The following is a 27,375-nucleotide window of genomic DNA, read 5'->3' on the forward strand; positions in this document are numbered from 1 at the left end:
TAATATGTTATTAATCAAATATTAGTATCGGTGCATCCCTAGGATACAGAAGACACTTATCACACAATATAACTGAACACAACATTGAATTGAATGTGAATATCACACTTTATTGATAAAAATAATACTAATATGAATAATCTGATAGGAAATCATTTCCCATTAGCGCTCGATGTCAGCATAGGTGGATGAAAAGAAAAACAAAAACATTGACTATATTACTTGACTACATTAATACTAAATGACAAACATGAAACGTATCATGAATTATTAAGAGGAATTAAAGTAATGCTGATGTTACATATCACATTATGAGTGTTGTAAATGCATATACTGTAGCGCTCTTTCAAAAGCTTTTATGATTGTCTGCATTATAGACCTTGAATTTTGGACTCCACCAATAGGGGATCAGATACTAAGTGGTCTTATCCTATTCGACCCATGATAAACATTCATGAGATGAGGGCGACACTGAATTGTGTAAATGGAAATCCGGCTGTCTTTATGTACTTATTAAATGATCTGTGTGGCTCACAGCATCAATACTGTTTCAAACATCTCAGAATCATGTGCACATGTGAATGTTTCAAACTGATTCAGCATTCAGCTTTGCATGGTGGTTATCTGTCAGGTTATCAACACATCCCAGAATGCACCAGTAGATCATACTGTTAATACATTAATATTGTGCATCTTATACGTTGCAACTATTTTGGTCCCTCTGGTGGTTGAGATGAGATTTTCCTTAACTCCAACCACGTGCTTCTGTCACGATGAAGAGCAAGTGTGCATTAGCGGCGTCCTCTAGTGTTGAAGAAGTAGAATTGCTTGCTTGCTTGGTGTTGCTAAGATGCTCCAGTTTTACTTTTTTTTTTCGAAATGACAAAATTTCCCAAACGCTACACATGAGTGGTACTTCCCTTCAATGATTTCCATAAGGATAAACATCAGATTATGGAGTTGTTTATGGGTCGTGTCTTTGGCAAAGATAAAATTTAGTTATTCCTTCATAAGTAATTATATATCACATAAAACATAAACCAAGTGACACTAAATATGCTAATGTGATTTTGTTCCAACAACCTCAGTATTGTTTTTCAAAGTATCATGGATATGATTTCCAAATGTAAGTATTTGGCGTTTGGTAATCCATTTGTAGATGATACTCTTAGATGTACATAACAACGAATGAGGTTTTCCTCTTGTTGAGTTGCTGGTAAGTGTCATTTAAAGACGTAGCATAGCTTTTTCAACTTTTTGTTTAAAGTTTTCTTTTTTTTACAAAAATAGGCTTTTGTGTCAAAAGCAGTCGGGTGTCCAGAGTGTCCAACGCAACACATATGAAGTCTCGGGCATCTGCAAGTCTTTAAAGATTTAGAAATTGCTAAAAATCTCGTGTTTCTTGTTCCAGTCCATCTGCGGCGCTCTTTTTTTAGCGCGCTTGGCGTGGGCCTTCTCCTTCGCCTCCGCCGCTGTTGGACTTAGACTCAGGCCCATTTCCTCAAACGGGTCGAGAATATGACTGCCGCTGTCTCTCGAGAGCTACAAAGACACACATACATGCATACATAAATATGGGTTAATTCTCGACTTATGAGGTGTCATGAAACATTTTGATAATGTAAATGCAAAGTAAGAGTATCAAAATAAGAAGCATACAGTTACAAACATCTCTTCACGTACTATTTTGCACATGATTTTAAATGACATCATACAAACCAATTTTGTTGTCTTTTTCACATTTAAGGGGAAAATTTTCATTACCGCAATATGTCCATGACTGGATTTGGGTTCTTTGACATATAATATTTATAATAAAAAAATCTAAAAAATAAAACGCTTCAGTGCATGTTATACTATAAACATTTACAGTAAAGAAATGTGGTATTTGGTGATCAATGGTAAATGTAGAGACAATAATAAGGAATATAAATGTGTCCAAGAAAATTTTTCTCATCCTCCGCAACAATTTTTAATCATTGTTTAAGCCCTCAAGGAACTAACATTTTCAAAAAAAAAAAACACTCAAGATGGCTACCAGGTAAGCAGTTCTTATTTTTTCTCTCCAGATAAAAGTTGAAATTTTGTTTGTCATAGTACCTAGACAACTTTTTAGTTCTCATTTCCGAAACATGAGTTTGTAAATGCAAATGTTTAATGTAATATCATGTTGCGGTAATGATCATTTTTGATAATGATAATCTAATAAAATGTAAATAATTCTATAGGAAATATTTTTAAATCCTCTAAAAATAATGGTTTAAGTAAATTCAGACCTTAATCTTACATGTGCAAAAAAAATTGTCTTCAAGGGCTTTTAAAAAAAATCTGATGCTGGACACATGGATTTCGTGAGAAACACCCATATATACAAAAGTGCATTTGGATGCATATGTTTTTTGTGTTAACACTCACTTGCGTGTTCATGTCTTGACTGCTGCCATCAGAGTGCGTCGACCGCGAAGACGTCCCGTTCACGTGAGGGCTCGAAGAGCCGTTTGTTATGGACTCGTCAAAATCTATTTAAAGAAATAAAATGATCAATGCACAGTTCAAGCGTACATTAAGTACACAAGTATTAATTTACTGTACTACATGTTTGTTTTTTGTATTGTATAGTCATGTTCACTAGGTGTCAGTATAAATTCAGGAAACCTGCCATTAGTCATCTCAACAACATTATAAAATGCCCCTTTAACAATACGAATGCTGTTGTGGGTGGCTGGCAGGGCAATATGTGGTTACTAATGTAATGGGTTGTTTTTGTCGTGTGTATTTCCATAGGAAGATGCCTTGAAGCATAGGTTTCATAAGGATTTTATTGAATTAAAAATCATAATAAAAGCCTTGATCTGGTTCTGATCAACTTAAACTGGGTCACCCAAGATGAAACATGAGAAATCATACACCGAACCAGTGGCTGGAGAAGCAAATCGCAATTCCCACTTGTAATTATCTGCGAGATCTGTCAGTAGCCTGTTCAAAGTGTTCGACTCAATTGAACTTTAATCCGACCCGTATGTCTGGAGCCGGACAGCTGGCAAGCAGAACAAAACTCGCAGGACATTCATTGCATGGATGGACCAAAATGGCCTCCAGCCCAGGTTTTAATGGCCTTGGTCCAGTGGTAGACACCTCTATAGAGAGCCTGGGAGAGGAAGCTGAGCATCTGTCCGTCTCAGATCCTCTAGAGAACAAAAACGTATCAAACTCCCCCTCGAATCCCAGGAAAAGCAAATTAAGACCAAATCTACAAGACTGATTATGCAACATGACGAATTCAGCAACACAGACATATGGAGCAGATTATTTTATACGGTTTATTCTCTTTCGTTTCAGATCTGCAGGGCCGGTTACTTCAGCGTATGATCCTGCATCTGATACAACCTGCTTTCCAACATGAACATGAAGAGGTATGCATTGGTTTACTGTGCCATGTGTATTTAAATAACTATATTTTCTGGTCAAGAATTGCTACTTTTTATGCACAAAACTTCCACCTTTGAAAAACTTGAGGTTTGCGTGTTTTCTTAAAGAGATCATAGCACCATCAATTGGAGCCAAAGATTTGCCTTTTGTCATCTAGTTATTGTTAACATTTTTGTGCACTGGGCACGACACAAACAAAATTCATACAGCACAATTTTTTACTCATCTTAAACTTAGTCTGTACCTTTAACGTGAATGCTGGTGGGAGTGATGCCCATCTTTTTGAAGTGTTCATCTGTGTCTGGATCAACCACTAGCAAACGTGTTTCATTACCTCCCTTCTTGATAAAGGCCACAACTTCTGCATGCCTCATAGATTCAATGTTTACACCATTCACCTGGATAAACAGAGATAGAGAATAAAAAATACATCTGAATAAGACTGTATGTACAAAACTGCAACAAAAATGCTTTTAATAATAAATTAGAAAAATATATTATTATACATTAACTTACTATAGTTTTAAATGCACTACTACATGTCAGTAAGTACTGATTAGGCATGGGCCGGTATGTGATTTTGGCGGTATGATAACCTTAAGCAAAAATACCATGGTAAACGATCCCAAACGAGGCATAAGGGTCTTATCTAGCGAAACGATTGTCATTTTTGACAAGAAAAATAAAAAATATCCACTTTTAAACCACAACTTCTCGTCTAAATCCGGTTGTGATGTGATAGCGTGACCCCACGCAATACGTCAAGAGGTCACAGAGGACAACGCGAAACTCCGCCCCAGTGTTTACAAGTGTGTTGAAAGAGGACCGTTCTGACGTTGTTGTATGTGGAATGATGCTAATTAATGTGTTTGTGTCAGTTTATTGTTTACAATGGTCCGCAAATGTGCGTTTTATATGTAACATGTGACCTCGTAACGTCACTACGCATTTACGTTAGGTCGTGCTGGACCGGACCTAGATGAAAAGTTGTGGTTTAAAAGAGCATATTTTTTATTTTTCTTTTCAAAAATGACAATCGTTTCGCTAGATAAGACCCTTATGCCTCGTTTGGGATTGTTTATAGTCCTTTGAAACTCCGTTGAAAAAACTGTTAAGTGTTGAGTTAAGTATTAAATGTTGGGCTCTATTAAAGTCCATTAAAATGAAAAAAATCCTGCAATGTTTTCCTCAAAAAACATAATTTCTTCTCGACTGAACAAAGAAAGACATCAACATTTTGGATGACATGGTGGTGAATAAATTATCTGGATTTTTCTTTTAAGAAAATGGAATATTCCTTTAATGTTGTTAATAAAAGAAATGCTGAATAGCAAAAACTAGGGATGCTCCGATCAATGCCAATCTCCACCTAAAATACGTGGCAGATCACTATTCTAAAAAGAAGTAATAGAAAACTAAAAAAATATGAAAACTTTAATAAAATTGTAGTATTATTGATATTGAACTCATTCAAATCTTTAATCTTTCTAAATAAATTATAAACATAACGTGATAAAAACGCTATAAGAGGGAACAGACTTCGAATCTTTTCTTCAAATGGTGTCTTCGACGACTGTATACTATAAAAATGAAGGTCATCTATTTTGGCCCTCCTATTCTGACACTCAACAGCACAACAAGACATTTTCTAGTGAGTTGTATTGTTCGTGTCACTCGTGTCTCATTCATTTCCACTGTTTTTCTGCCACCACATTGCCTGCGTGACGTAACTGTGACGTCGACTCGCAAAAGGTCTATAGTATTGTATACAAGTGTTTAATATCGGTATCGTCCAGAAGTTGTCTGTTTAAATCGATATCGGCCCAAAAAAATCCTATCAGTGCATGCCTAGTTATTTTCAAATGTCTGCATATTAGGTATGTGCATCGATGCATCGCGTTCCCATTAAAAAGACCTGTCTAAAATCGATTCTGAATCGTAAGGCTCCGATTCAGTGTTTCATGCACAGCTTGTGCATGTACTACGGCTCCGTGATCAGTAGGAAGTCCTTATCAATCTAAAATCAATACGAGTTTGACTCGTTTATAACGTGCATTTAAAAAAGCAACACTCGTCAAACACAATCATTCAAAATATTCTCTATTATCATGAAAATACCTGAAACAATCTGAAGAACAGCGATATAAATATGCCTCTAGATATTTCCTGGAATAGTGTGTTTGTAATGATACTTCTTTTGTGGCACAAAGAGTTCTGCACAAAAGCGCCCTCTGGCTTTTGAATGTGGCGGGATTTCACCGTAATTCATTCAAATTCATTTATTGAGAAAACGCGCATTTGCATGATTAATTGTCACAACCCTACTGCATATACAAACAACAACTTTTCAACTGGACACAATACATTTTATTTTTAAGCAACATGTATGCAAGGCAAAAATAAGGCCTTAAATTATAATATTCTTTCAAAACAATTATAAAATGAAAACGTATTAATATTATTACATGACTTGATTATTTTACTTAATTTTGTGTAAACACAGCTTATACCTTGAAAACGATATCACATTTTTGTGGTTTTGAAACCTTTACTCATTAATAATAATAATAACTTATATAGCGCCTTTCAAAAACCCAAGGACGCTTAACAAAACAGCAAGGGAAGATGGAGGGAAGGGGGGGGGGGTGGAGCTAAAGCCCATTGGCCTCAGTAAAGAGGTGTGTTTTCAGCTGCTTTTTGAAGGTTGTTAGAGAGGAGGCAGAGCGAATGGCATGAGGAAGCTTGTTTCAGAGTGATGGAGCACCCACACAGAAAGCTCTAGTAGCCTGGACTTAGGGACAGCGAGCAGGTCCTTGTAACCTCGGTATACCTTGAAACCGGTAACCGGCCCATCCCTAGTACTGATCCTCTGATCCTACCAATATTGGCTGATATAAATACATTTATTAAAATATGCATGTCTAGTAAAACACAACACAAAAAACATTTGATGGTGGTCTCACTGTCACTAACTTTATTAATGTCCTTGTGAACCGGGAATCGCGATCAACTTCCGTGTTATGACGTATTTCAAGGTGAAACAGAATATCACGCGGGGAAAATAGTAGCTTGGCCTGTGTTTTTCACTGCACTTTGATTTAGAGTGGCAATTATCTACTATTTTTTCAACCGATTAATCTATCAATCATTTTTTAGAATAGTCTAAGGATTTTCTATATATAATAAGCCACCGTCGTTTTAAAATGTAGACAGTCAACACATTTCCGGCAGAAGTCGGCGTCATTACGTAATCGACGTAAACGATTAGGTTGACGCGTCATTCCAGCCCTACTTTGATTGGATAGAAAGCAGGTGTTTCATTTAGAAATGGAACTGGCAGCAGACTGAAGGGGCGGAGTTAACAGATGCTCCCGCCCAAGCTGAAGTCATCAGGGGAATGACACAAGCTCGGAAAAAATGTTTCAGGTTTTGATTAAAGTTTATAAATTTTATAAAAAATAGTGACTTATACAGATAAATGTTTTATAATAAACACTGCAATATAACATATTAAAATAAGAATCTATTTTGATTTCATTGGGACTTTAACTTCATTCAATCACATTTAAATCCAATAATCTGTGACCTCAAGTCAAGTTTTATAATCTAGTGATCAGATTAAGAGCATCAAAGTTTTATTTCACTTATCGATTTTAATCTTTGACATGATTTTAATCAGTCAATATTAAAGATATCAAGGGTATATTTTATATATTATTATACTTATGTCGGAAGATTTCAAAAATTACTAGTGATGCACCGATGTATCGGCCACCGATATTTATCGGCCGATTTTTGATGAATTTGAAACCATTGGCATATCGGCAATAGCACGAGAAAGGCCGATACCGATTGTTTATTAATTAACTGCATAAAGAAATCCATTATATGTAAAATATGAGTTAATGTTGTTAATAAAATAAATGCTGAATAGCAAAAACCACCTTTGAAGGTTGTCATGCTGTCTTATTATATTTGTTTTAGCTTAATTTGTGCCTCTCTTATTATGTTGGTCAGTTGAATGTTAATTAGATCCAATCCATGTTCAGTAAAAATTATTTGATGCAGAAATAAATTAGCTAATAGACCAACTGTATAGTATTGTATACAAGTGTTTAATATCGGCATCGGTATCGGCCAGAAGTTGTCTGTTTAAATCGGAATCGGCCCAAAAAAATCCTATCGGTGCATCCCTAAAAATGAATTTAGCTGGGTTTACACAGTTAAGGTAACGTTTTTGTCTTTATTTCGATAGCTGTGTCCCAATTCGAAGGCTGCGACCTTCGAAGGACATATTCGAAGACCGATTGCGTCACGGTAGCGCAACTGTAGTAAGGCCATCCCAATTCGGAGGCTGCTTAAATTAAAACAGCGAATTCTCAGCGAATTGATTAATTTGATATACTGTTGGTTAGTTATCTACATCATTGTGTAATATTTTCTAAAATGAAATGAATATTTCTCTGGTTCCATATTTGTATATAAAGTCAGAAACGTCTCCCCTGTGTCCCACTGAGAGGGGCGGTGGCCGCGTACAGCAGGTGACGCAACTTCTGGATCCTCCGAAGGCTAGATCGTTTCATATCAGTTCTCTTCGCGAACTTCGGAAGGGTGCCACCTCCAAAGAACGAGTACGCACTTTCGAAGAGCGCCCTTCGAATTGGGACACAGCTATAAGTCAATGTCTTCATTGGTTGCTTAGCAACATGTTAGAATAAGGTTCCTAACTGGCTGAACAGAGGACAGACTTTTACCCAATTTACAAGTGAATCAATCAAAACAAAAAGATCGCTGAACGCTGCCCTTCTGCTGAAGAGGATTTTATCACACTGATCGTCCTAAACACAGATGGACCGTGTGCTGTATTAAACTGAACACCATCAAATATTAATGTGTGTTGCTGTGGCCACACAGGCAGCCGTGTGGGTTTCAGGTATCAGTGTCCTGAGCAGAGAGAGAGAAAGAGAGAGAGAGAGGGATGCATTTATTTACTAAAGAAAACTCATGGAGGCGGGGTTTACAGGTTACAAGAGGTGGGAACAACACTCAGTAGAGATATATAACAGACATATGGTAAAGAATAAAGATCGACACCAAACCAGATTTGTTTTTCTTACTGGAAATCATCATTATCACTAATATTACATTGGTCATTACATACAATGATTTACACAATACATTCAGTTTAAATTAAATTAATACATTTTTGGTTATTTTTTGACTTTTTGTAGTAGCCAAGTTGTGTATTGATTACCATTGGCAAACCCATGGTTTTACTACAGTAATCATGGTGTAACCATTGTTTTTTAAGCATATCCATAGGCTTTTTGCGGTAACCATGTTTTTTCAGTTTTGATTATAGTAAAACCATGGTTAATCGTTGTAAGGGAACAGACTCAGAACGTGTCCTCGCAGCTGAAAAAAGTGATCGGTACTATAACATTTTGAATTGTGTAATGCAGATATCCTTAAAGCTCAACAAATATGAACCAAATCAGAACGTTTGTATTGTATCAGTTGTGTAAACCTTTTAACTGCCTTTACGTTGTCCGAATATAATAATTGAAAAATATTTTTTTTCTCTTAAATGTGCATTGTGTAACTTTTAGGAGGATCTCATTACAGAAATAGATACGATAGATAATATAAGAAGCAGAATAAACTGGCTAAGAATAAACCGAGCAAGCGAGCGTATTAATAATGTAACGTATACAGTAAAGTGCTAAGTTAAGCCAAAGTTGGCTGACTCTCCAGGGGATGAAAAAACCCTAGGAGAAAAACCCTGTGGGAAAACTCCTAGGAGGAGAAAAACCCTTGAGAGAGAGATAAATATATATTTATATATATATAAAATTAAACACGTTAGGGATATGAAACGAGTAAGCGGATTAAACTGGTTCAGCCCGTGGTCGTTGGTCAGGCATCGGCTGGGCATCACGTTGATTTTTCTGTGTTTTCCCTTACATCTATTCATGTAAAGCTGCTTTGAAACAATTAACAATTGTGAAAAGCGCTATATAAATACAATTTTATTTAATAGGGTACAGATAGTTTCCACACGTTGGATTTGTACATTTAAACTCCATTTCGTGTTTTCACTACTTTCGCCAAGTAAAGTCCTGCGACACAACAAGGTTAGCAAAGCTTTCGGGCTATTAATTAAAAGAATACAAGAAAATGGCATCTACTCCAGTAAATGCTTTGGATCCCCATTGATTTGTAATTACTTGGTGGAGGACAGCTCCATGTTATGCTCTGTGTGACTTTTAATGACACGCCTCGGTTTCCGTAGTGTTGTGATACGCCAGCAGGTGATAAGTCCGCAGGACGTAGCATATTTTACCGATGTAATATTTTACGATGCGTCGCAATGCTAATGCTAACTTTATAAACCCATGCATTGCATCGTAAACTGCACCAAGCAAATCTGGGAATCTTCCCATGCCCAATTACTATATTAGTGGTGTATCAAAATGAACTGTATTATTTTTTATTACCTTAGAATGAGCCATTTCTATCTAGATACACCGCGGGTCCCCTTACATGGAAGTCGTCATTTCACGGCGGCATATTTCTACAGTACCCCTAAATGGACAAACTGCTATATAGAGCGCATTTCGTCACTTCATTGTCTCAGACGATGACATGTTTTTCCTGTGACGGCTACCGTAGCTTCTCTATGCGTTTCGAAAGGGAGGAGTGAACTGTGTGAGCCGTTGGTTGCAATTCACAATCTCACCACTAGATCCTGCTAAAAATCGGACCTTTAAAGAAATTTAACAAGGCAACATCAAATTGAAGGCATATACTTGATTTGAAATCACTATAAATTGGTTTAATGAAAGATAATCTGTTACATCATTCTCTATACAACACGAACTACAGCATTGCTCTTCACAATAAATAACATAACGCAGGATAAGCAATATACAAAAATAGACGGATTATCTTTCTATTCCATCTACTGATCGGGTTCAAAAGTTACTGGTTGCATATGTGATGAAAGTGTATTTTGTGATGATAATGAATGCATTCAACTCTAGCAATCTGACATGCAGTGCAGTATGTTATCATCTTGACTCTATTATTCTCTGGAGAACAGACACATTTAGTTAGAGTCATCACATTATCACATGCCACCCACATGCCACTGGGTGCTGTGAGTGTGTTTGAGTGGGGATTTAGTGTGGGATGAATCATCAAAGTGTAGCTTGTGCACATGTGTATGTACTGAACTGTCAACACACACATGTATGCCGTTATATATATTATCACAACTATCCTTATGGGATTAATAAAATGCAGTCCTTTCTTTCCATCACATACACACTGGTACATTCATTTTTTTGCTGTTTCAGGAATATGCATGTCATTTATTTACACTGTGATAATGCGATGGGTAAATCTATTCTAGATTAAATAAAATCTTAGGTTTAGTTTTCTTTTCTGCAATAATTTCAGCATTGAATGTCTTTGTTCCTTTCCTGCACTGTAAAAAATTAAGTACCTTAAAAGTTTTTTTTATGTAGGAAGAGTTAATTCATTATTATATGTTTACCAAATAAAAGTCCTCAACATGTTGCTAACAAATTATGTTGTCAACTGGACTCAGAAATGTTTGTCCAAACTATTTTACATAAAGCAAAGGATGGAAAGTTCCCAGCATGCATTTTAGTATATTGACCAATGTGGTTAATACTTACAAAAAGTGTGTTTTAGTGTTTGCTGGCTTTATTTATGCAGTTATTGTTAGTTATCCGTTGTGTCTAGAGTTTTTTTTGTAATGAATGATGTTTGTTAATTGTCATCATCATTGCAGTTTTTGTGTTCAGTGTTGAGGTCTAAATGCATTCGACACAAGCTGTTTGAGCGGTGGTATGGTACTACTTGACCAATAGACCTTTTGCGAGTCGACGTCACAGTTACGTCACGCGCGAAAATGTGGTGGCAGAAAAACAATGGAAATGAATGAGAGACGAGTGAAACGAACAATATAACTCACTAGAAAATGTCTTGTTGTGCTGTTGAGTGTCAGAATAGGAATGCCAAAATAGATGACCTTCATTTTTATAGTATATCGTCGTCGAAGACACCATTTGAAGATAGACGTAGGTGTTTATGGTTGCAATAAGCCCTCAACCGGACAGACCGGAGTGATGAAATCATCTGAAAATCTTTTAATAATTTAAATAGAAAATAATTAGAGAAGATATCCGGTGTTTTGTCAAAGTCTGTTCCCTCTATGTGTCTCTTATAGCGTTTTCATCACGTTACGTTTATAATTTATTTAGAAAGATTAAAGATTTGAATGAGTTAATAATATCAATAATATTACCATTTATTAAAGTTTTCATATTTTTTTCGTTTTCTACTACTTCTTTTTACCTTTTATCTTAGCCTATGTCTTCTTCCTGTTTGTTCTAAATTATGCTGTTTACTAATAAATATATAAACATTCGCACACACACACACGATGTAAAGTGTTAATAATATATAAACAGGCCTATACAATTAATTTGTATGTAAACATAATAGTTTTAGAACAAACATGTAGGCTATAAATAAGGAAGAAATTGAAAACAGGAAAATGATGAAATATTTAATAAATGATATTATACAGAATACATGATAGCATTGCTCTTATAAGTACTTCAGTGATTCATACTGTAAAATAATTGATTTACCAATAAAAAACAATACATATACATTACATACATGCACACATATCAGTAGCCAAGCCATTTAAACTTTTAATTTATTTAAAAAATAAACTTAACTTGGTGAAAACGTTATAAGAAACATTACACTTAAGGGAAATATAGGGGAAACAGACTTCTACAGAACACCGGATCCATAAAAATCACAGTTTAACGCTAAAACTTCACACCGCTATTGGGGAGCTGTCACTTTCCAGTTTAGCTCCGCCCACAAAAAAAAGTCATCTCTGTTTGCAAACACGCAAAAGGTCTATAGTTGTTTTTTAATGAATGATGTTTGTTAATTGTCATCATGATTGTAGTTTTTGTGTTTAGTGTTGAGGTCTAAATGCATTTAACACAAACTGACGCAGACGCGTCTAAAGGGTTTATGATAAAAGAGATGCTCGCGTTTGCCAGATACACGCATAATCTCATGCGTAATCAGAGTTTATTGTTAAGGGAGTGTCTTGCGTGTATTTTGTGAACGTGAACGTCTCTTTTATCATAAACGTTTTTTGCGCGTGTGCAGCAGGCACTTATTTTGACAAAACACGTGATGCACATGGGTCACATGGCGCAACAAAACACATATTTTGAAAACACGTGCAACACACATGACACTCCAAACACTTATTTTGAATTTGCGCCCCTCAGATGAGCAGTCACGAGCCGCCACTGCCGTTTCTTAAGTCGTTCAGCTGATTTTTGTTTTTGTAGTGAAGTTAAAAGATATTGGACATTAATCAGAAAATTGAGTTAGATGAAAAAAAACTTGGCCTAGAGGTTTTCTGAAGTTTGTTGGATTAAATTTTTGGGTTTTCTCAAAGTTGCACTAAAAAAACATTATAATATCAGTGCAATTCATTCGCAATAAAATAATTTTTTTTAGGTCTGTAACTGTATTTAAACAAGGTTTAACAGAATAATTTCTGCTCTCTCTCACCTCTATGAGTCTGTCCTGTGGTTTGAGTCCAGCGCGGTCGGCGGGCGAGTCGGGGTCCAGTGCCCGTATGTACTGACCCGGTTTGGACTTCTCGCTGTGCAGGTTAAAACCATAACCCGTCTCAGACCGAATGAGGCAACAGAGTCTAGGCAGAAGCTCAGATGGATCTCTGTTTGATGAGTCTGAAGAAGGCTGAACCTCCTGAGATATAAGAAATAAACACACTTAAAGCCAATGTTGACATTTGAAATTACCTAAACAAACACGCCTCTACCCCAATAGAATCTGGACCTTCTTTTGATAGACCCACCCCACACATTTGCAACCCAGGCAACAATGTCGTTTAGTAGTCACGCACCTTACTGCTGATTGGCTACAAGTGCGTTTTGGTAGTCGACCCAACTCCCTTTTCCAAAGCGTTTTTCAGAAAATGTGCACTCCACCTTTAACTCAAAACTAAAGCTAAATCTAGAGCTCAATAAACTCTTCACAAAGATAAATAATAGTGGTGACTGAAAAGATTTATAGACATTTGTGTTTCCTTTATCATCTGTTTCCATCTATAAGAACTGTACTATGAACAACAAATAATGACACATCAGCTATAAACTGTACTATTCATTTATGAAAAATGGCTTAAATTGAAAATAATGGCATGAAGGTTGTTTGACTGTGTATGACTATTCAGGTAAATACTGAACCAAAGGCGAATAGATACAGAGTAGATAGTGTATGTTGGATCTATAAATAACAACATGTGAAGATTTTATAATGTGTCCGTGTAAAGAGCTCAAGTACATCTCCAACAGGAACTCTACAAGAAAACATTCCCATCATGTCGCCATAGCAACCACAATGAAATGTTTTATGAATAACATAATAGATAGAATTTAATGCATTGTCTAGAGGGTATATAAATGTGTATTTGATATGCCAATAATATGATGTATATGAAAATACTGTTACTTCAGAATACATGTGATGTGACCCTGGACCACAAAACCAGTCATAAGGGTCAATTTTCTGAAAGTTGGTATGCAAGATATATTGAAATGTACAACATTTCTTCATTGAACTTCATCTTTACCTACTATCCTTATGATTTTTGGCATAGAAGAAAAAATAATCATTTTGACCTATACAATGTATTGTTGGCTATTGAAAACAGCCGATAGTCATGGCCGATATATCCAATCAATCAAAAGAGAACAGGAAATTGTATTGAATTTGAGCTCTATGTATAGAAAATGTAAAGAAACATCACTGGTTTAATGTTCAATATTAAAGGCGGAGTCCACGATGTTTGAAAAACGCGTTGGAAAAGGAGACGGGCCGACTACCAAAACACACTTATAGCCAATCAAATCAAATGCCGGGTTGCGTATGTGTGGGGCGGGTCTATCAACAGAAGGTCCAGATTCTATTGGGGTAGGGGCGTGTTTGTTTGGGTGATTTCAAATATAAACATTGGCTTTCAAACATCGTGGACTCCGCCTTTAATGGTCACTATATGAATGAATAACATTTAGAAAATGTAATATTCAGAATTTAGTTAATGCAAGCTAATATAACCAACAAACTTTCAGTATCGACAGATATATATATATATCAGTAAAATTGTAATGCGTCTCTAGTCCAGGGTCATATTTATGAATTTGGCAGACGCTTTTATCCAAATTTTACCCAGGGTCCTTTCCCTGGGATCGACCCCGCCCAACCTTTTGCGCTGCTAATGCACTACCACCAAGCTGAAGAGTAATGGAAACAAGGCTAGTGTTGCATTGTCATATAATCAATTCAAATAAATCCTGAAATTTCAAGTTATCTCATTAGCTAGGTTTTCAATATTCGCACAAAAAAAGAAAAAACAACAATTGCAAATTAGGTGCATTTCCATCCAGCTTTTTGAGTGAATGACAATGGTATTGGTAAGTAACCAACAGTAAATAAAACAATGCATGCTTAAAAAATTGAGACCGAACTGCATTTAGTCGCGATTTGGCGAGTTATACATTTACTAGCAATGCAGCTTGTAATTGCTGAACTAAATTTTCTCCAAAAAAAAATCAAATCTTTTGATCAGGGATGCTCCGATCAGGATTTTTGCAGCCGATACAGATTACAGATTTGTTATCTTCGTGAACGGCCGATACCGATTTTTTTTTTTTAAACTGATATGCAAGCTCGTTGATGGCTGTAACTGTTAATTTTTTTTCTAAATAAAGTAATATTACAGATGTTGCCTTTGTTATATAACTTGCAGTAATTGGGTCTATTATTGTTTCAATAGAGAATCAAATAAATAAGCACAACAAATATCTCTTCTGCAAAGAGAATATGTAATATTGCTTTAAAAAGGTTTATGCCTGTTAAAAGTAATGAAAATAAAACACTTCACAGTCTTTACTGTATGAATTAAATATATACGCATTTGTATAAAGTACAACAGTTATTCAGTAAAGAGCAGAGAGAGATTTTATTAAGAGATGAATTAGGATACTGCAGCAAAAGCAGCTGTGAGGAAAATGAAAGTTTAAACGGTAAAAACTTTAAAACGCATGCAAATAATAAACTTTTGGCATGAGGATGCAATTGTCCGCAAAAGATATGTGTTGTATGTGAAACGCTTCACGCTGTTGACCGGAGCGCGTCCTAATAGAAAAAACACATCTCTTTAAGGCAGAGAGAGAAATCCAAACCTGCACGTCGCACATGTTCAACGGGTTATAAAAATGCTTGCACTTCATAAAAAATGGTCTCTAATTGCAGCCGCATTCAGGATCGCTATGATGACAAAAGGCAAACAGAAAGATTGCATCACGATATCTGCAAATTTGGCGAGTACCGTTCAAGTCACTTAATGCCATTATCGGCCGATACCAATTGGCGGTCGATCGATCGGAGCATCCCTACTTTTGATGCAGGCACTAGCAAAACGGCCGTTGCTACAATGACAACGAGACCCATATATGGTAAAAAGAATATCAGCTGGTACAGCTGGACGACCAGTCACGTGGGTTTAATGTTTGCTACGTCAGAATTTATTCGGTAAATGCGTTTTCATCTCCCATTATTTACTTTTACTCTTTTTCGCATTAGTCAAAAACCCCCTCAAGTGAGTGTAAACACTTTTTTGCGTATTAAAGGATTTTTATTTGAAATTCACCATTTCCATAATTTGTTTCTGATGTGATACTTAAAGGAATATTCAATTTTCTTAAAAGAAAAATCCAGATAATTACTCACCACCATGACATCCAAAATGTTGATGTTTTTCTTTGTTCAGTCCAGAAGAAATTAAGTTTTTTGAGGAAAACATTGCAGGATTTTTCTCATTTTAATGGACTTTAATAGAGCCCAACATTTAATACTTAACACTTAACAGTTTTTTTCAATGAAGTTTCAAAGGACTATAAACAATCCCAAACGAGGCATAAGGGTCTTATCTAGCGAAACGATTGTCATTTTTGACAAGAAAAATAAAAAATATATACTTTTAAACCACAACTTTTCGTCTAGGTCCGGTCCAGCGCGACCTAACGTAAATGCGTAGTGACGTAGGGAGGTCACGTGTTACATATATAAAACGCACATTTGCGGACCATTTTAAACAATAAACTGCCACAAAGACATTAATTAGTATCAGTTGACATACAACAATCTAGGAACGGTCCTCTTTCAAGACGCTTGTAAACACTGGGGCGGAGTTTCGCGTTCGTCCTCTGTGACCTCTTGACGTCATTACGTATTGCGGTGACGTAGTGGGGTCAGCTGGCGCATCACGACCGGATCTACATGACAATAAGTTGTGCTTAAAAAGTGTATATTTGTTATTTTATTGTCAAAAATGACAATCGTTTTGCTAGATAAGACCCTTATGCCTCGTTTGGGATTGTTTATAGTCCTTTGAAACTCCGTTGAAAAAAACTGTTAAGTGTTGAGTTAAGTATTAAATGTTGGGCTCTATTAAAGTCCATTAAAATTAGAAAAATTCTGCAATGTTTTCCTCAAAAAACATTATTTCTTCTCGACTGAACAAAGAAAGACATCAACATTTTGGATGACATGGTGGTGAGTAAATTATCTGGATTTTTCTTTTAAGAAAATGGACTAATCCTTTAACAATGCACATAAAATCAGTGTGATCGAAACCCAGCTTCTGTAATACTCAAAACCAAAGTTTTAAGAGCTTGCTAGATCAGTTTCAGAGAAACGATCGAGGTTCTCACTCTCTGTGTAGTTTGTAGTTAAACCTGTTGGCTGTTATGAGAGGAATGTGATTGACAGCGAGAAAGACGATCTCATTGACAGACAGTAAATTCAAAACAAAGAGTGAACAGAGGTACTGTACTGTACAGTATTTCACCGTCCCACATCTGTCCCACCTACAGTACTCAACCCATCTGACCGCTGACAGAGGAACCGCTGTTAATGAACAACCACAGAGGAGTTTTGGGAAAGTGAAGGTTTCAGTTCTTGTGGGTGGAACAAGCATTTCTCTTGTGTTTCGACTGTGAGATTCAATGCCACAAATACATCTCTCGACCGAACCATCAGGTTTAATATTTTCCCTGTGGTGATCTCTGGCATTACGCCCTCTTCCTGTTACTCCCGCGTCCTGATGTGTCTGTTCCGGCTGAAACGCAGAGATGTGTGGGATAACTATGGGAAAACACTCGGGGAGAACAGCAGATGCGAAGAATTCCGAAAACTTCCTGTCACAACAAGGCATGTGTGTGCGCATGTGTGTGTGTTTCAAAGCACGGGCTTGTAAAATGATACAGACGCTTCTGAATTATTGACACAAGGACCTCTGGGATTTCTCACCCGTGACTATCATTAACCCTCATGCAGCTGGACATCACTGCTAATGTGTGCAAACCACACAACATGTTAAACCTGAAGCAACAGCAGGTCATCGAATGTCTGAATTAACTTTCAAAGCATAGAAAACTCTTAAAAATGTGTAAACATTGAGCGTTTGATTCCCACATACTGACATGTTTGTTTACCCAATATTTTTGTGCTTCTGTTTAAGTGCATTGAAATATAAAAAATCGCCAACTCTACTCTTTCGGCATTTCAGCTTATCACGTTTCATAAAAGCTTTTAGAGGCGGTGGCCACCTACGTAAAAAGCGAGGGAACTTAGTAGTCCTCAGATCAGATCTAGTGCGTCTGTCTGTAAAAAACAACATTATTAAAGCTGACAACATCTTTCTGTACAGTATTTCCTCTCACGTTTTTAATCTGTTTGTGCATATTGATGACGGCACGCGGCCCCACACCCCTGTTATCAGTCCAGCGCAGACATGCACCACACGACTGCGCAGCCTGCAGCCGTTGACCCCGCGAGAGACCCAGACGACAGAGGGGCCGCAAATGTCACCGATGTCTCACGGGTGTTTCAACCCCCCCCAGCAGGAAACACAGGAGGGGATCACGCAGGACGTATGGAGATCACAGCAGGGTGGAGAATCGAAACCTATACAATATAATTAAGTTTTCCACATTTATCTGTATATTGTGCTAGGAGAGTTTTTGTTGAACGGAACCTGACCAATAACATCTGTCCTGCAAAAATGTATGCCATGAAGATCCATCCACCCTTTGCATGATGATGCATTGCTTGACTTTAACCTCATTCACAACTAATCCATTTCCAGACCACATACCATCCACGCTCTGTGGTTTTGTGTTACACCACCCCCCTCGTAGCTGCGTGACCCCTCGCTAACATGTTGAATCAATTACACCGAATTCCCGACCGCTTGCGACACGACTACCTCCCTCCAAAACACGTTTAGTGAGTGTAAGAGACCAAAAGAGAGGCGTTCTTACTTATAATTAGAATTTAATAGATATATGGCTCAAATATGCGTCACATAATATTGGTCCACAACCACATGGCCACCTTTCAGTCGAAATTAAGTTACATGTAAATGCCCAAATTAAATCTGAGCTCTTATTATATTAGAAGAGCACACATTGTTGTTTTTTACCAATATACATCACAAATCACTTGCTCATTCTTTTTTCATTTGACAATGATATTAGAGATATTGTGAACCTGATGAAACTAGCGCAATTCTTTGAAAACGATAAAGTTTAACTTGCAGACAATTTTGATGTCTGTGATACTGATTTATTGTCCATGTTACCAAAACCAGACCTTCATGTGTTTTGACTCGTATATACATGTATATAAATCAACATCTAGCATTTATTTGTTATAATCACAACATTGTGTAACTCATATTATTGCTTAAAGGGTGGGAGGGGGTCTAAACCTATTTCATGCATTCTGACACAGTTTAAGAGTTGGATTCCTTATGATAAACATACTTGGAAGTATGATGGAGTATTTTTGTGCCGAATGCATTTTGCCAAGTTTTTTTCGAACATGAAAGATTCATACGTAACGATCTTTTTTCTTTTATGGGCAATTTTAGTGCAGGAAGTATAGTGGAAGTCCTTATAGACGGTTTCATCGGACCGAACTTTACTTCCGGTTTCGTTTTTTTTTTAATGGTCTGACTAGTTACTAAATTGTTCTCTTGAACAAATGCCTCGTCGAAAATAACAAATGTTTTGGTTTCTAGGGTAATCTATGTGTTGTTGTTTTTTTGCTTGTTATATAAATAAACTACGTTTAAAGAACTTTGTGTAAGCAATAAGGTACGAGAGGCTGTGCTCTATCGTGAATAAGTAACGGCTGAAAGGCGTTGTTAGGCACGTCGCAAAGCGGAGTGCCTGCAACCCCTTCAGTCGTTCCTTATTCACGATACAGCACTTGCCTGGAGTACCTTATTGCTTTTATAAAACGGTTACCACACAATATTAAAGTAAAAAAATATTAGTGCAACTTTCATGAAGTTAAATCAATAAAAGCATTCCTTCCGCTAGAAAAAATAGTCCCTGACTGCGAACAACAACATGAAAGCTCAAATAAAAACAACAAACTGTTCTCAGACTTTGTCTCATATGTTTATGTGTTGCTAAGGGTGCAGTAATATTAAATAGAACCGTTGGGTGAAGCGGTCATAGCAGTGTTTTATCGTGAATAAAGCACACCTATTGACCAATCAGAATCAAGGATTGGAACTAACCGTTTTATAATGTTATTTATTCTTAGCGGAGTTTACCGGAAGTTACGTGCAGACAGCGACAGCCGCTTGTTTATGTTGTTACTGCTGAAACGGTCTATATGGGCACTTTAACCGGAATAGCACATGCATGCACAGACCAACCAATAGCTGACACAAGATTAACTTTTCCTGAGAAGTGTGTTGTTTGAGAGAAAATTTTAAGGCGCAAAAATTATGAGTCGCAGGCGGTAAGTAAAACTGCATCAAATGTCTGTTTTGTTGGCAATCGACGCGCAAGTGCATATTATTTAAACAACACAAACATGTAGTGAATCATAAGTTAACCAGAGATTGTGGGATAATGTTTTGTGTGTGTTTCTTGCTCGTAACTTGCTCTGCCCGTGGTACGTCTCGGGGGTCGGGTTTAATCGGAAAAAATCTGTACAACTGAGCTGTCTAACAAAGTCGAATAAAACTAAAGACTCTTTGGATATATAAAGGATGTAATGCTTCTTTACAGGTACTCAAGATTAACATGAGATAAGCAAAAACAGCGTGTGTTATGTGAGCTTTAAACAACTTAATACATCATGGGTCTTCAACAGGGCGTCCGGGGACCTTTGTGGGTATGTGGTGGTATTACTGGGGGACATCTTAATATAGTTTTTTGGGGGGAAATGCAATTAGGCATCAAATAAAAATGGATAAAAAATGCAAAAAGCATTATTATTATTATATAAAAAAATGTAAACCTAAAAATGAATAGCATAATGTTCCCACGGTAAAATATATTCAGTTGAATTAAAATGTTATGTATAGGGCTGGGTATTGGCAAGGGCCTCACGATACAACGATACAATACGTATCACGATACATAGGTCATGATACAATGTATCACGATACAATACAATACATTGCAATACTTTTTCTTTTTTATCAAAAAAAAAAATGAAGCATGATACATTTCTTAATAATCATTTATATAAATATATATGTTTTGTAGAAGGTGTTATTGGTAACAAGACAAGTAGATTAGGGGTCGTGATGTCACAGTTTAGGTTTACATTACATTTATGCATTCGTCACTTTTATCCAAAGCGACTTAGGTATGTATTTGATCAGTATGTGTGTTTACTGAGTTCGAACCCATGACATAGACGTTGCTAATGCAATACTTTGCTAAGTGAGCTACAGGGACACAGCTGCAACCTTGTTGCACAATCAGGGCTCATGTTAACAAACTAGAGCTCACGTACAATTTGGTTAAATCTCACATTGCGTGTGTCAATACATCAAATATCCCTAAAATACTAAACTCGGCTGTTTCATCAGGACCATTCGCCGACACAATTCAACCTACACGGTGTGACCTTCATTGTTACATCACATCAATGCTTTGTGCACTAAATCTCATCACAGAAAGTGTCTGTAATCTCACTCTCATCCGGCCTCACTACAGTTGTATTAGGGTCAGTTATGAAACCTTAAGTAACATATGACTCCTATCTAGGGACCTTTCAGAGTGTCATTTAAAGCTCAGCACACCGGGGGTTTACTCAGGAATCCTGTCGGAAAACAATCATTATTTTTGCAATGTTGTTTGCCGTGGTTAGTGGTGTGGAAATTTCACACAACCAGAAAATCACAGTTCGCTACTAAACGTTTCCTTGCGGCAACCACCACGTCTGAAAGCTCGAGCGATGTGTTGGACCGCCCGCCATGAGTAACACATTCATTATCATCCTCTGGTTAATGTTCTTGAAGCAGATGATCAGAGATCACTGCTCTGGTTCTTAATAACACAAACAAGTCATGCTGATGGCTGTCAGCACGCACACTACAGATAAAGTACAGAGAGAAGAAGCTACATAAGACCCTTTAATGGAAACTTCGCTCCCTCCCCCTTCGGTCGAGCTGCCGGACCCCCGTCTGAACCCCTCGTGTTGAAGAATGTTCTTCAGAGCTGAACATCTGGACTCCACACAGATGCCCTTCGTCTCACAGAGGGGAAAATAACAAGAGCTTGTGACTTAGAGAAAGAATCTGTGTATGAACCGAGCTACAGGACGACGCTCCCCACAACGCAACCATAACAAATGTTTAAAACATTATAGTGTGTATGCAAACCAAAACAAACACTAAAGATGCCCTTAAAAATATTTTATGTGACCCAGTCTGTAAAAACCCAGCTTGTAATTTATTGTTTAATGTGTTTCTGATTTGTCGTTACCGGAAGCTAGTTAGTTTGTAAAGTTTTAAATAAAATCACAGCAGTTGCCCTCAAAAGGCTTTTTATTAACCCCCTGAAGCCATGTGGTGAATTGTCCCTTTAAGATATAGGTGCAGTTTTCTGGACAGAGTTTAGATTAATCTACGACTAGGCCTTAGTTATATTAGGACATTAAAGTAGTTTTTACCAACAAACCTGCAAAAAACATTACAGATGTGCATCTTGGCACTAATATATGTAAAGATATGTCAGTACAAGGTGAAAGGAATAGTTCGGCCAAAAATGATATTAAACCCATGATTTAGTCACCCTGAAGCCGTCCGAGATGCATATGTCCATCATTTCTCAGACGAGCACATTTTTTAGTTATTTTAGAAAATGTTTTAGATCTTTCAGTTAATCAAATGTAAAGTTACAGGGTCCACGTCCTTCAAGTCCAAAAAATGTGCATCCATCCTTCACAAAATAAATCCCAACGGCTCCAGCAAACAAAGGCCTTCTGAGGGTAATCCGCACCGTTTTGTTGTAGAAATATCCATATTTAAAACTTTACAAACGAAAATAACTAGCTTCCGATAACGCCGCCATCTTAGTCGCGTTCGCATTCAAAATGAGAGCGTACGCAGTTTATGGAGGGTTTTGTGCTGCTGCTCTGCGCCCTGCCCTCCGAAATTGTCATACGTCACTAAGAAAAGTGCGTACACTATGCTGATACTCTCTCCTCAATACAGAGGAGTCTAAAGGGGGTCGCACACAAGACACACAGCTCAGCGCCGTTCTAAAAAACTCAAACACATTGCTTTCTATGAGTATACGCACACCGTGCAGACAGGTGGCGCCTGTCCGCGCCGGCCAGCTACTACTCAGGAAGTTGCTCAAATCCCTGTCGCGCCACTCACATAGTTTAACATTAAATAACATCATATTTGTCCCAAATCATTAACGATTAATATTGGCTGCTAACATATATTTTGCATTTTGAAGTAGACGCTATCTGACGAAGCTCTCGCTATTTAATGTGCACTTCCGGTTTACGATACCTACGAGTTGTCCTAGACCCGACTCGACGCCAGTGTGTGGCGCCCTTAAGATGGCAGCGCTACTGGAAGGTAGTTATTTTGTTTATAAAGTTTTAAATATGGATATTTCTACAACAACACTGCACAGATTACCCTCAGAAGCCTTTTGTTCATCATCCTGGAGTCGATTTCTTTCGGGAAGGATAAATGCACATTTTTTAGACTTGAAGGAGCTGGACCCCGTAACTTTACTGTTTAGCAGCTGGAAGATATAAGACATTTTCTAAAATAACTGAAAATGTGTTTGTCTGAAAAATGATGGACATATGAAGCTCAGACGGCTTTGAGGTGAGTAAATCATGGGTTTAATATCCTTTTTGGCCGAACTATCCCTTTAAGGTAGTTCAAACATGCATTCGAGTCTGGGACTAGGATAAACCCTGTTCGCGAAACCACCCCATATTGTGCAGCTCTATATTATATGCACTGATGAATTATAAAAATTCATGAAATATAATAATACCAAGAGTATTTTTGGAGAAAATTAAGAGTTAAATGTAATGTTTAATGACTTTAATATCAGCACCACCTTAAATCATCTCCACATTATTGAGTAACTGTTAAATTCAAAGATCCAGGTCAGTATCAGCAACGGACCGCCTGGGAGAGTCATTACAGCACATTTATATGAGACAAACAAGTTCAAATGGCTGAACGCAGACAACTGGGATGAGTTAAACCACTGAACAGAAACTAAAACAGAACAGAGGTGCAACGAAACCAACAAAAACAACTTTCTCCTTCAAATTTTTCACCAGAAAATACACACCACGTTTTCAGTATCTATAGAAATAAGGAGAAATTGCCTTATATCAGCCAAAGATGCTCTTAATGTCCTTTCAAAGCCCATGAATGAACTAAACACACCCAGTGATGTTCAAGCATGCAGACGGGATGCGTCACCTGCGCAGACGCACAAACAACGCTGTCATATGAACCTCCGCCTGCATGTCTGAGTTCAGACGTACAAGATGACTGAAGTTTTCCCATGCTACTTGGGTTTCGACACACCAGACCTGTCAGTACTGTTCTGTATGTGGCACTTTCTCTCCTTAAAATATAGCATCTTTATTATTTCTAGCGATAGGACAATATATTGCTGAGGCCGATATATCGGCCAGTATTTTTTTATTATTATTAGGGATCAACCGATATGGATTTTTTTGTGCCAATACCGATTTTTGATTCATTAGCCTTAGCCGATAAACGATACAGGCTGTCAATTTTCTTGAGCCGATATATCGGTCTATCACTAATTATTATCGGCATCAGATGATAAATCTGTCAGTCGGCCAGTAAATTCATCTATTACTTAAATTTGATGTTTGTAATAAAAAAGACACTCGCTGTCACTCAATGTAAAGCCAAAGTCTGACAGACAGTAAAATTACCAATCATTATTCACTTTTTAACATGACGTTATGTCACACACGACACCACACTAGTTTAACACACTTATTCAAACAGTAAGTTACCATAAGATGTCAGATCCACATTAATTATGTCTTGTAAATATGTTTTAAAGGATTAGTCAATTTTCTTTAAAAAAATCCAGATAATCTACTCACCACCATGTCATCCAAAATGTTGATGTCTTTCTTTGTTCAGTCGAAAAGAAATTGTTTTTTGGAAAACATTACAGGATTTTTCTAATTTTAATGGACTTTAATGGACCCCAACACTTAACAGTTTTAATGCAGTTTAAAATTGCAGTTTCAAAGGACTCTAAACTATCCCAAACAGGCATAAGGATCTTATCTAGTGAAACGATTGTCATTTATTGGCACAAAGACATTAAGAAAAAAAGCACTTTTAAACTAGTCATCTTCCTCCAGTCGTGTGACGTGCCAGCGCGACCTTACGTAATACGTCAAGAGGTCACGGATGAAGTATGGGAAACTCCGCCCCAGTGTTTACAAGTGTGAAGAAAGAGGACCGTTCCGACGTTGTTGTATGTCGAATGAGACTAATTAATGTCTTTGTGTCAGTTTAAGGTTTAAAAATGGTCCATAAATGTGTAACAATATATGTATGTATATATGTATGTAAATATATGTAACACATGACCTTTCGATGTCATTACGCAATTATGTGAGGTCGCGCTGGCGCGCCACAAGACCGGAGGAAGAAGAGAAGTTGTGGTTTAAAAACGCATATTTTATATTTTTCTTGCCAAAAATGACAATCGTTTCGCTAGATAAGACCCTTATGCCTTGTTTGGGATCCTTTAGAGTCCTTTGAAACTGCAATTTTAAACTGCATTAAAACTGTTAAGTGTTGGGGTCCATTAAAATGAGAAAAATCCTAGAATGTTTTCCTCAAAAAACATATTTTTTTCTCGACTCAACAAAGAAAGACATCAACATATTGGGTTTTTTTTTTTTAAAGAAAATTGACTAATCCTTGAAGTACTTTAAAAGGGTATATTTATAAATGTTATGCGTAACTAATTTAACCAATTTTTTGTTTGTCTCTTATTTACTGTGATAACATTTGTTAAAGAAATTTCTTAAAGAGTATTTCTGAAAAACGCTTTTGGAAAGTGGCTACGACACACTTGTAGCCAATCAGCAGTAAGGGGCGTGTCTACTAACCGACATCGTTGCCTGGGTTGCGTATGTGTGGGGCGGGTCTATCAATAGAAGGTCCAGATTCTATTGGGGTAGGGGCGTGTTTGTTTAGGTGATTTCAAATATCAACACTGGCTTTCAAACATTGTGCACTACGCCTTTAATATCGGTATCGGACATAAAAAATCCATATCGTTCGACCTCTAAATATTTCTTTAAAAATTAGTCGGTGAAAGGCACTTAAACTGCAGAAAATGTTGACTGTCAAATTTTTATGTTTGTAGATAAACTTCCATTTAACATAAATGAAAGAAAAATGATGTATACATTACACGGTTGAATAGTCAAGCTTGATGAACGCTGTCGAAAATACAATTGAGAAATGTGCACATTTGACTCTCCACCATCTGTTCTCCAGAGTTCATCTTGAACATTTCACATAAGTTACTGTCTTTTACAGTCAAACATTCATTTCGTATCGTAATTGTTTAGAAAGACAGACAGTGTTTGGTTTCGGTAATGCCATTGCACTTTAAGAATGTTTGAGAAACGAGACAAAGATGTATGAGCCGGACACGTCAGGATTCATTTCTCCATCTGCTGTAATGAAAACATCACAAGATTGTGTGCAAGTGGGTCAGTAACTCGTTTAGATCTGACCCAAATGTCTGTCAACATCTTAGCGGCCAATTTTCTAAACCAGTCTTGTTTAATGGTCTGAACGCTGTTACCAACAAAACCTAAAACAGACCCACGTGATCATGATTGATATTATTGCACATATGGTGCTAATATGGATAAACAATTAATAGAGATACATTAAAGGAAAGACCCAGATCATATTTAAATTCCTATATAGTATAATAACCCACAATACCCAAGCATAATGGAAGCCAACATCACTTACAAGATACACATATTGAATGTGTTCAGCGCTTATCATAAACAGCTGTTTACGGGTAGTAGAATACATTTTCATCTTTGTTGCGAGTCTGAACACTGTTCACAAATCAAAGTCAGACCATCCCAGCGTCCTAAACTGCTTGTTCAGTTCTCTAAAATGCCGTTTTATGAACATTGCATAGATTCTTATTGTGAAACCGGATCCACAGCTTCAAAAGATTGTGTATTACATATGAACAACAGCTGGAGTGAGAGCTGCTCTGGAAAAACTTTTACAAAGCAATATGGAACAAGTGTACAGTGGGTCAAAAGCTGGATCAGTTTTCACAAATTTTATGAAACTTATTGAGCTCTTTAAAGGAAAAATGGAAAAAATGGAAAGGGTTTTAGGAGTCCAGATGTTCCAAACTTGCAGATGCTGAAATGTACAATGTG

At 37.0% G+C, this 27,375-nt stretch overlaps 1 protein-coding gene and 1 long non-coding RNA gene across 4 annotated transcripts in view; one reads left to right on the plus strand and one right to left on the minus strand.

Moving 5' to 3' along the window:
* LOC129436586 (uncharacterized) overlaps positions 1 to 27,375 on the plus strand; it is an 88,107-nt gene that overhangs the window by 33,456 nt on the left and 27,276 nt on the right. The window contains exons 3-4 of one of the 3 annotated variants that reach the window (XR_012368430.1): positions 3,340 to 3,413; positions 17,312 to 19,532. This is a non-coding gene — a long non-coding RNA (uncharacterized lncRNA). Of the gene's footprint in view, positions 1 to 3,339; positions 3,414 to 17,311; positions 19,533 to 27,375 lie in introns of those variants that run through there. The other 2 variants (XR_012368431.1, XR_012368432.1) reach the window with 2 other exon arrangements.
* LOC141362871 (Na(+)/H(+) exchange regulatory cofactor NHE-RF2-like) overlaps positions 90 to 27,375 on the minus strand; it is a 38,482-nt gene continuing 11,196 nt past the window's right edge. The window contains exons 3-6 of the mRNA XM_073865135.1: positions 13,072 to 13,272; positions 3,674 to 3,827; positions 2,416 to 2,519; positions 90 to 1,542 (exon numbers count right to left, since the gene is read on the minus strand). Of these exons, the coding sequence (XP_073721236.1) occupies positions 1,375 to 1,542; positions 2,416 to 2,519; positions 3,674 to 3,827; positions 13,072 to 13,272 (627 nt within the window). The 3' untranslated portion in view covers positions 90 to 1,374. The remainder of the gene's footprint in view (positions 1,543 to 2,415; positions 2,520 to 3,673; positions 3,828 to 13,071; positions 13,273 to 27,375) is intronic.

The sequence above is a fragment of the Misgurnus anguillicaudatus genome, unplaced genomic scaffold (genome assembly GCF_027580225.2).
Source record: "Misgurnus anguillicaudatus unplaced genomic scaffold, ASM2758022v2 HiC_scaffold_29, whole genome shotgun sequence".
Classification (NCBI taxonomy): domain Eukaryota; kingdom Metazoa; phylum Chordata; class Actinopteri; order Cypriniformes; family Cobitidae; genus Misgurnus; species Misgurnus anguillicaudatus.